At 47.3% G+C, this 10,508-nt stretch overlaps 1 protein-coding gene across 1 annotated transcript in view; it reads left to right on the top strand.

The window, feature by feature from the left end:
* TMEM114 (transmembrane protein 114) overlaps positions 1 to 10,508 on the top strand; it is a 43,243-nt gene that overhangs the window by 2,120 nt on the left and 30,615 nt on the right. Inside the window, exon 2 of the mRNA XM_019507388.1 lies at positions 540 to 620. Coding sequence (XP_019362933.1) covers positions 540 to 620 — 81 coding nt within the window. The remainder of the gene's footprint in view (positions 1 to 539; positions 621 to 10,508) is intronic.

Raw genomic sequence — 10,508 nt, forward strand, 5'->3', positions numbered from 1 at the left:
CGCGTTACTTCCCTCGAGTAAGCGGCTGTAAGCGCGGGGCAGGCACCGGGCGCGACACAACCGGCTTCATGTTACCCAGATCGGGAGGGAAACGTTGAGCTCAGCCTCCAGCCGGCCCAAGGCGGAGACTCCCGGCCCCTGGGAAGAGGCGCAGTCCCTGTGCTGTCCCCCTTTCCCCCTCACCCCTGGGAACCGCCCGGCATTAGTTCCAGCTAAGATTTCCCAGTCCGAATCAGTGGCTGGTCCCAGTCCGGACAGGACAGAGACAGACATTGCCTCTTTTGTGAAGTAGCCTGTGCATGGGATTCTCAAATTTGCCCCAGACTGTGCCGTCCAGTCTAATCCTGCCTCTGCTGGCCAGTGGCATTGAGCGAGCAGAGAGCGAGCAATGGGACAGATGCTTCTCTGCTCACAACTCCTCAGAGCAAGGGGAGGAGGCAGGAGGAGCAGTATGTGAAGGCTGAGGGGAGAAGGCATTTGGAAGCAGTTGTGTTCATTAGTAAATTAACCTTTTTAAAAAACTCTTTCTCCTCTCTCAGTTAGGAACAAATGTTCGCCTTTGACAAATCCCTTCCGGCATGAGAACGCAAACCTCACAGCCTCACACAAACAGCTTCTCCGTGAGTAACTTTGTCATTTCTGTACCTTCACCCCCTCTCCACCACTCACCCAGTCATGTCGTTGGGGAACAAATGGAGGTCCCTTTCCTGGGACAGACCGTGTAGACCCGTGGTTCTGTACCCTTAGGAGTATACGAGCACTGCTTGGGCATGCAGGGATGAAGTCAGGAAGGCTAAAGTGCAATTGGAGTTGCAGGTAGCAAGGGATGTGGTGGGTAACGAGGAAGTTTTCTACAAGTACAGCATGTCGATAGCAAGAGGAGGATCAGGGAAAGCGTGGGTCCCTTGCTGAATGGGGGAGGCAGCCTTGTGACAGAAGATGCAGAAAATGCTGAAGTGCTGAATGTGTTTTTCACTTCAGTCTTCATAGGCAAGGTCAGCTCCCAGACTAGTGCACTGGGCAGCACAGTTGGGGGAGAAGGTCAGCGGCCAGCAGAAAGAACAGGTTAGGGATGATTTAGAAAAGCTGGACCTATACAAGTCCATGGGGGTGAAGGGGATGTACTTGAGGGTGCTGAGGGAGTTGGCCAGTGTGACTGCAGAGCCACTGGCTGTCATCTTGAAAACTCATGGTTATCAGGGGAGGTCCTGGATGATTGGAAAAGGGCAAACATAGTGCCCATATTTAAGAAAGGGCACAAGGAGGATTGAGGAATTACAGACCAGTCAGCCTCCCCTCAGTCCCTGGAAAAATCATAGAGCAGTTCCTTAGTGAATCCATTTTTAAGCACTTGGAGGAGAAGAAGGTGATTAGGAGTAGTCATCGCAGATTCACCAAGGGCAAGTCGTGCCTGACCAACCCGATTTTCTTCTATGATGACTGGCTCTGTGGATGCAGGAAGACCAGTGGATGTAGTATACTTTGATTTTTAGCAAGGCTTTTGATACAGTCTCCCACAACGTTCTCCCAGGCAAGCTATGGAAGTGTGGGCTGGATGAATGAACTGTAAGGTGGATAGAAAACTGGCTGGAGCATCAGATTCAGAGGGTAGATCTCACAGAATGGAACTGAAGGCCTCAGTCCTAGGAAGCAAATGGTGGCATGCTTACATCCATTTTTAAAGCTACATAGACACATGATTTCTCAGTAGGAATACTTTTCTACATCAGCCCCTAAGGTTGCTCCAGTGCAATCAGGAACACAAGCTTCATCATTAGAGAAACAAGTGAGAAAATTATGAGAATTATTATAGCCACCAATATAATTAAAGATACATACTACACCATGCAGACTGCTATTTACTTCTGTTATCTACGCTTCATTTACAAACATGCAGGTCTGTGCCTGAAGAATATCTACAAGGGAAATAATGCTTTCACATAAATTTATGTTATTCCAGAGAAAGGCAGATCTGAAATCTCCCAACCCTCTAACTGTACTGATCAGTGTCCTGGAAACAGGTTTATCTGTCCTCTGTGCTGCCTTTTCTCTCGGACTTTAATTGCTTTTCTCTTGGACTTTAATTGCTTTTCTCCAACACAGAATAAGGATTCTGAAATGTGCCTTATCCCCCACAAAAGAGTTTGTAATATCATAAATGTAGGCCCAGCATACTGGGAAACCACCATTACTGTGCAGTCCCAGTGGCACATGGGTCATTTTTTACCATACTGCGCAGTAGCAATGAGCTACTGCACAGTAGTGCCGGTGTCACAGTTTGTGCCCCTGATGCTATGTCACTGTAGCGATGAGCTATGTTGGAAAAGACTGTAGATTTTTGGTCATCTCACAGTCTTTCTTTAGGGAGAACAGGTTGCTAGTTAATGCTATAATAATGGGGTCTGGGCAATAGATAAATGACTTAAGCAGCTCTAAACTTTATTTATTAGTGATGCTTATAGAACAGTGTACTCCACTTAAGAGGCATGCAGGATGTGTGCATATTACACTTAACTTCATTAAAAAACACCACAGTCCCAATCTGTTACTTATTGCTTGTTTTGATGCATGTCTGTTATGCGTGTATCAGTTATGCAGAGTAAATGCACTGGGTAAGTGTCTAGGACCTCTTGGTCTGCTGTCTACTTTGTAACATACCAGTAACTGTGCTCCCTCTAAAGGCACAGTAGGTGACACTGAGTAGCACCTGTCACTTTCAAGGATTTAAATCAGTCTGGAATGGATTATGTCCTCTCAAGTTTTGGACTGCTCTTGAGAGTCAGAAAACTGTATAGGAAATACTGTAACTTCCTTGACTGAGGTGCAAAAGGCTTAGTGCAGGTTGTTCCTGTCCTGTGAATTTTGTCTGTTCCCAGTAAATGCATAGCTTTTTCAGTGTGAGACTCTTCACTTGGTGCGAATACACTGTAGTATTTGCTAAGTTATTGTGCAGGACCAGAAAAGATCTCAAGTAGTAGTGTCCCTTGAATTAACATTCAGATTTTTTTTTAAACCTTCACCTAAGGTAAATCACAATATTATGCCTTGGTTTCCCCTTTAGGTAACACCCCTCCCCACAAGTTATTTTGGTAACTGCAACAGTTAGACTGGAACTCATTAAGGAGTCAATAGTAGATGCTGATGGCTGGTGCTCCCCATAGTGCAGACTCTGAGGAGACATCTGGCCAATGAACTCAGACTAAATTTGTCAGTCATATCAGTCATTGGAGGAAATCTGGTTTTAAAAGCATTCTATTAGGCAACAGAGGGCACGTCTACATGTTTGCCCAACTGCAGTTGTTACTGTGCAATACTTGCTTTAGGTGTATTAAATGACTGCAGTATCCGCTGTTTAGCTACTGCACTGTAGTGCCGGCGTCACTGTTTGTGCCCTCTGATGCAACGTCACTGTAGCGATGAGCTGTGTTGCTGTAGCTCATCACTATGGTGACATAGTTTCTTGTGTAGATGCGCCCAGAAAGTATTCATCTTCTTCAAGGCAGTATTAATATGTAAGAGAGTGGTCAAGAACACAACATGCCACAGTCACGTTTTATGTTTACTTGTACAGCAGATCAAGATAATCCCCAGGATCTGTGATTAGCTTGGGAGAAAGCAAGCAAGCAAAATGCTTCATTACAGTCACTTAAAGGCAGAAAAGCCCAGTCTCTAAAGGGCTTTGGAAAAAAAACCCCTCATAAACGAGACTCAATTTTCATTCGGGTTAATGGGACCTGCAAGGCTCTCAGCAACTTGGCAGTTCATTCACCCTGTGACTGCAAACATATGACTGAGTGTAAATACTGACAGAATCAGACATTAGCTGGCCTGAGAGGGGAGAGCAAGGTAAAAATGTCTCAGTTGTGATGGCAGAGGGAATTTAGCAGCTACAAAATAGATTTCAAGAGACTTTTTGTTGCTCTTGAGCGAGTGGCCTGGAGAGATGTAAGTGGGGTGGAGAGATTTTATTTTTAACCTAAAATGATCAAGTGCATCTAATTATTTTTTCCATTATTATCTGCTTAGCCTGTAGATCTGTATGAGCCCTTGAGAAACTCATGTGAAATAATTAACATTATGATCTGAAAATCATCTCTCTAGCTTTTTAAACGTTTGCTTATTCTTTAAGAAGAGCCAGAGATGCAGCTTGGGTTTGACCAGGGAATGCTGAGTTTCCCATAGATTATTTTTCACATTTCCTTCAGAAATGTCATGTTGCAAAGTGCAGATGTTGTCCTGATGGACTGTAAGCCAAAATGCCGTGTTAGTTACATGCATCACTATTTATGTATAAACAACTCACACAATCAGCCAAGAGCAAATCCTCACACTAAAAGGAGCTTAGGGAGGCTGAGAGAGAGAAGGAGTTGTAGCTCCCCATCACACTTCCCCATTTGCTGATATTCCATCCGAGACTCTGCAGGTACAACTGAGAGTCAGTTTGCTACAGAGTTATAGGCAGAGGGGCTGCATAGACAGTATTGTTCCTGAGACTGCTTGTCCCTCCAACCCTAACTGACATGCAAAATAAGGCTGATCAGGTCAGCATGTCTCTCCAGTTGCCTTTCCTTCACATGACAGGGGCAGCATTCCCTCTAAGCTGTGTGGCATGCATAGCTGCACAGGTGCACTCATGCCACACTGCCAGGCCCACCTGTGCAGCTGCACACACTGCACAGCTTAGAGAGAATGCTGGACAGGGGGCAGCCAAGGGCCAGGTCTCACATTGGCCCACCCACCTGTCTAGGGCACTCAGCCCCAGCTTGCCTGCCACGACTTGATGTACTGTTTGCTATAATAAGCAGGAGGCTGCCCATTACACTGCCCTGATGCCAGAGGGCACTATCCACAGCTCAGTATCTCCCCTACACCATGGCCCATGACTTGTAGAAGGCATCCAGTTTATTATTACAGCTGTAGCTTGAGGTCAGGCCAAACTCAGTCCACTGTTGGGCCTCCCACATACTACCCCATTCGGGGTCACACTCGTACTGCCCCGCTCTCACTGGGGCCTCTGTTACTTTGCCCTCTCTCACCAGGCCTCTTGCACACTGGCCCTCACTGGACCACATCCAACCTGCCCTGGTCCCTTGAGTGGCTCCCATAGGCCATCAGGTTTGTCTCTTCACTCCTTGGCTGGCCAGCGAGCAGCCTCTTGGGCCCTCCACAACCCTTATCTGGATGGCAACCACACACACACATGCACACACACACACACACACTTATGGGGGTTGGCCCATGTGCTGCTGTTCAGGTAGTCACTTCAGCCCTACTCAGCACCCATACTGCACCTGTCTTCAGGCTGTGCATCCTGCTGTGTGCAAGGTACCAGATTCATGGCCCCTTCTCTGGGGTCATACATTCCCCCTCATGAGGTTCAGGTGCCTGTATAGGTAGGCCTGGCCCTGATACTCATAAGTTACCCACTGAGGAGTTGGGGCTAGGGTTACAAGGTGCCCCTACCTGCCTTTCACTGCGGAGGTAACTGGCATTTCTGGGGGACTATTCCACCGTGAACAGCCCCACCAGGCCACCTTTCGCCAGCAGGGTGAAGTTTTCAGTCTTACCCAGGACCAGGAGCTTTCTGCCATCCCCAAAGCTCCTGCCCTTACCTCCAGGGTGTCCCAAGCAGCAACTCAGCCAGATGTTGCATCCTCAGCTGCTAGCAACAAACTGCTGCATCAGTCCTAGGGGGTCTTGAACCTAAAATGGCCACCTCATCATGGCTGGCCTGCACCTGGTGGCTGCCTGCTCCCAGCCCTTAAAGTGACAGGTACCAAAGGTGCACCACTATACTTTTGTGGCAGTGCACCTTTGCATGCTTGCCACTTTAAGAGCTGGAGCAGGCAACCACCAGGTGCACGATTAGGGTGGCCATTTTAAAACTAAGGTCAGCCAGGCAGAGCCCGTAGTGTGTTGCTTGCAGCTGAGGGAGCAACATCACCCAGCTGAGCTGAGGCTCACAACATCCTGGAGGTAAGGGCAGGAGCTAGAGGGATGGCTTGGAGGCTCCTGGTCCTGGGCATGACCTAAAACTGCACCCTGCCAGGGAAGGTAGGCCTGGTGGGACTTCTAGTGGCATGGCAGCCCTACTCAGATACCAGGACCATTCACCTTCCTGGTGAAAGGTGGGTCAGGTTGCCTTGATAACTCCCACAACACTGTAGGTATAAGGGCCAGGCACAGCTATGGACACCTGAGCCCTAGGGGGTGTAAGACCCAAGCAGAGGCAAGGGGTCCCAGGCACAGCGGCAGCTACCTGAGCCCCAACAGGGGAATAAGACCCTGGAGGCCCCAGGGAGAGGATAGTTGAGTGGCCCCAGAGAGGGGGCAGTTACGTGGCCCTAGAGGGAGAGGGCAGTGGGGTGGCTTCAGAGAGGGGGCAGTAGTGAGGCCTGCCCAGAGTAGTGTAAGTTTTTACTGCCTGAAAGATTGGGCATAACTCGGGGTTGAGCAGGGTTGTGGGACGGTCTGAAGGGCAGCCCCAGGCAGGTGTTTAAGGACAGCACACAGGCCAACCCCCATAAGATTGAGTAGGAAGTGTACAGAGTTGCCCCAGGAAGGGCCAGAGCAAACTTAGCCCAGGTCAGGTTATAGGCTGGACACTACTCAAGTGAGGGTTGCTGAAGAGGCCTAAAAGACTATGTCTGCCACGCAAGGAGTGAACTGGATAAGCCCCAAGGTATACAGGGTAGCTCCAAGAGGGAACAGGGCAGAGCGGAGGGGGCACAGTGTGGCACGGTGAGGAAGAGACCCTGTGAGAGGGGGTGGAGTGCGAGTGGTCCCAGTGAGAGGGGGCAGTATAGATGTACGTGTGTAAGAAGCCTGATAAGAAGGCTAAGTTTGGTTCGGCTTTAGGATTATAAGCGTCATAAGATCCTGGATGCCATCTACGAGACATGGGCCTCAGTGTAGGGAAGGTTTGGAGCTGTGGATAGTGCCCCCTGGCATTGGGGCAAGTAATGGGTAGCCTCCCACATTATACCACCAGTTAAGGGAAGAGCAAAGTCGTGGGAGGTGAGACTGGGCAGACTGCCTCGTAGACAAGTGGGCGGGCTGATTTTGAGACTTGGCTCTGGGCTTGCCCCCATCACGATTTCACAGTGCAGTTCTGAAAGACATGTTGAGACTGCAACCCCTGGCAGCATGGCTGCAGCACAAGTGTGGTGCCATGATAGAGGTAGCCAATTGTATAGCACCAATGTGCTTGCCCACAAATGCCACAGCACTCCTTTACTGCCCCACAGAAAAACACTGATGGGCTTTTGCAGTGAATCTCAGGTAGTCTGTAGGGTCAGATGGCCAGGCAACCTGTTTATTCGGTCTCTGGGCCTAATCATAGAAGATGCTGAGTACCTTCAATTCCCACCACTTTGTCCTGTTGATGGGCCACACACCACTCATTTAGCCTGTAGGGCCAGAAGTATCACAAAACAAAGTTATAATTATCCATATTTGGGCTTTGCAGTTTACCCCAAAGCCTCTTTCAGATCAGGTGTGTGGTTTCTAGTCTGGCTTTGGCTTACGTGTGGTGTAGTGATGAAGGCACTCTGATATACTCTCCTACTGAAATGCTTCAAGTTAAGTAATTGCTTTTAATCAACTTTTCCATTTGTGTTTCAGTTATTTTTCTTAAAAACAAGCTGCATTCTTATAGGTTGATACAACTGTAAACTATGTAGATTTTCAACTACATAGAGCTTTAACTCTAGATTTGGTATGTCTTTTTGTTAGGTAGGTGGTACCCTATAAATATGCATATTTACTAAGGGACTTACATTGCTTAATATTTCCAGTTTTACTTAATTTTACCCTTAGAGCATCACAGGAAATGGTGGGTGCTGCATTGCTTACATGCTAGATACTTAACTTCTTGCTCATGACAGAGCAGTTGCATTAGGATGATAGCAGGAATTTAATTACAGAAACAAAGCAACATGTACAAGTTAGATGTCTTTCCTGGGTCTTTCTTTGCACAGAAAAGCAAGCCTATAACTCAGTTTTGGGTAGAGGCTTATGGATTCATTATATTTATTTGTTCGCTTACATAATTTAAGAGATTTATCATCATGTTTAGGTCTTCTGAGAGTCACTATTTGATTTAAGATTCCATTTAAAATAGCTTTATTTTTAAAGAGAGAAAGCTTGTTAAGATTTAAAAAAATAGAAAAACAACAATCTGTGAGCTTTAGCTGGCCAGAGCACCGATAAAAGGCTACCATTCAGATTGGTCATTTTGCAGAGATAGCTGACTACATACAGCACAAGGCAGAGGAGAGCCAGTTCCTTCAGCATCAATGAAAGTTTTCCTGGAGCAAAAATTACATGTTGCATGAGGGTTTTGCATATGTACATGAGAGTACACTTTGACGTTAGCATTTCATTTCTCCACAAGCCAGTGCCGGGGACCAGATATAGAATATATATACTGGTATACCCAGAGACACCAACTCCCCTTAAGACAGAAGTTTGGATATCTGGAATTATGTCACAGAATTATTTTACAAGTGCTGGGGCGGCATCTTCTTAGGAGATTCTACTTTTGAAGCTGCCACAGCTATCTTTTATGTGCAGGGGTGAAGAGATGAGCAGTTCTTTCTATTTTGCAGTCACCAGAAGCATTTTCAGTGTCTTTTGATATCATTTAAAATAATTTTTCTTCCTTCCTCTAAGACGCAACTATAGAAAATAGCTTAATGAATGTAGTCCAGGAAGATGATTACTATAATGTGACAGAAATAGTCAAAATGAGATTTTAGCAATTTCCACACACCAGGCCCTGTAAAATGGGTCTGATCATATAGTGCCTGATCATACAGTGAGAGAGAAGGCAATAGTTCAGTACAAATCTATCTCACTATATACTTGTAGACTTGAGAGATCTACCATATCTCTCATCCACTGTGCGGTGTCCCATCTGCTGTCTTCTGAGTTGCTTCTGACTTAGGCTCCAGAAAGATGTTTAACTGCAATTCCTGCCTCCCTTTGCTTATTTGTGTCTTTACAAACTGTAGCAGCTTTTACAGTAAGGGGAAGGGGTAGTGTACAAGGTGCACAGGGGCAAAAGCACAATGAACAACCTCTCCTAAAGAGGTGCTAAAGAGGAAATTAGTATGCTGAAGACAGAGGTGCGACAGCCAGCAAACAACTGTGAACTAGCAATCGGATGTCTGTCTAATTGTCTTTTCTCAGAGGCCTGGCACCTGTGACATGTACAGAAAGGGCCTGTTCTCTGCCTTAAATCATTGTAAGGTCTGTAAATATAGAGCCTCCAAATAAAGAGGGTTCTGGAACAAATGCTTCCTTGATTCAGAGTACCTTCCCGTGGCCTTTGAGTACACAGAGCTAATTAAACACTGGCATGCATCCACCAAGACATCCCGAACAGGGCAAAGGATGTCATCCTCCTGCTCTACTTGGCCTTGGTGAGACTGCAACTGGAGTACTGTGTCCAGTTCTGACCACCATACTTCAAGAAGGATATGGAGAAGCTCGAGAGAGTCCAGAGGAGGGTCACACACATGATTAGAGGCCTAGAGATCAGGTCATATGAGGAGAGGCTGAAAGACTTGGTGGGGAGGGGGGTGGAATCTGCTGGCAGCCTACAACTATATCTGGGGTGTACATCAGGGCTTGGGGGAGCATCCATTCACCAAGACTCCCCTGGGGAGGACAAGAAATAATGGGCACAAGCTGATTGAAGATCGCTTCGGGCTCAACATAAGGAAAAGCTTCTTTACGAGTCAAGTGCCAAGGGTTTGGAACAGGCTTCTCGCAGAGATGGTACAGTCGCCCATGCTGGCGATCTTCAAGGGTTGTCCTGACACCTGTCTTGCTGGGGTCATCTGATCCCAGTGATCTTTTCTGCCCAAGTGCAGGGGGGCTGGACCTGATGATCTGTAAGGTCTCTTCCAGCCCCTAACAATTATGAAGCATATATATAGTCACCAGCCCCCATCAACCGTGCAAGTCTAGTATCAGGAGCTTTAGAACTGCCATCTGAAAAGTTGCTGATGAGCCACTTAAGGCCTTGATGCACATACAAGTGACTTATCTAAATGTGGATTCAACTGCACACCAGATTGAGATGCTTCCCCTACAGAGCCAGTGTGCGTTATTCCTTAATGTGTATTGTGTACCTCATAGCGCCACTGGATGGTGCTTTTATACCATGATGTTTTTCATGCTTTATAGTTTCATAGTTTCTAGGGTCGGAAGGGACCTGAGCAGATCATCTAGTCCGACCCCCTGCCATGGCAGGAAGAGCACTGGGGTCAAATGACCCCAATAAGGTTGTCATCCAACCTCCTCTTAAAAACCCCCAGGGTGGGAGCCTGCACCACCTCACTTGGAAGCTGGTTCCAGACCCTAGCTGCCCTGACCGTGAAGTAGCGCCTCCTGATGTCCAACTTAAACCTTCCCTCCGCCAGCTTGTGACCATTGTTCCTGGTCACTCCTTGCGGCGCTCGGGGGAACAGGGACTCCCCCAGCGCCTGCTGATCCCCCCT

The sequence above is a fragment of the Gavialis gangeticus genome, unplaced genomic scaffold, assembly GCF_001723915.1.
Source record: "Gavialis gangeticus isolate Ggan-Ray unplaced genomic scaffold, GavGan_comp1, whole genome shotgun sequence".
Lineage (NCBI taxonomy): Eukaryota > Metazoa > Chordata > Crocodylia > Gavialidae > Gavialis > Gavialis gangeticus.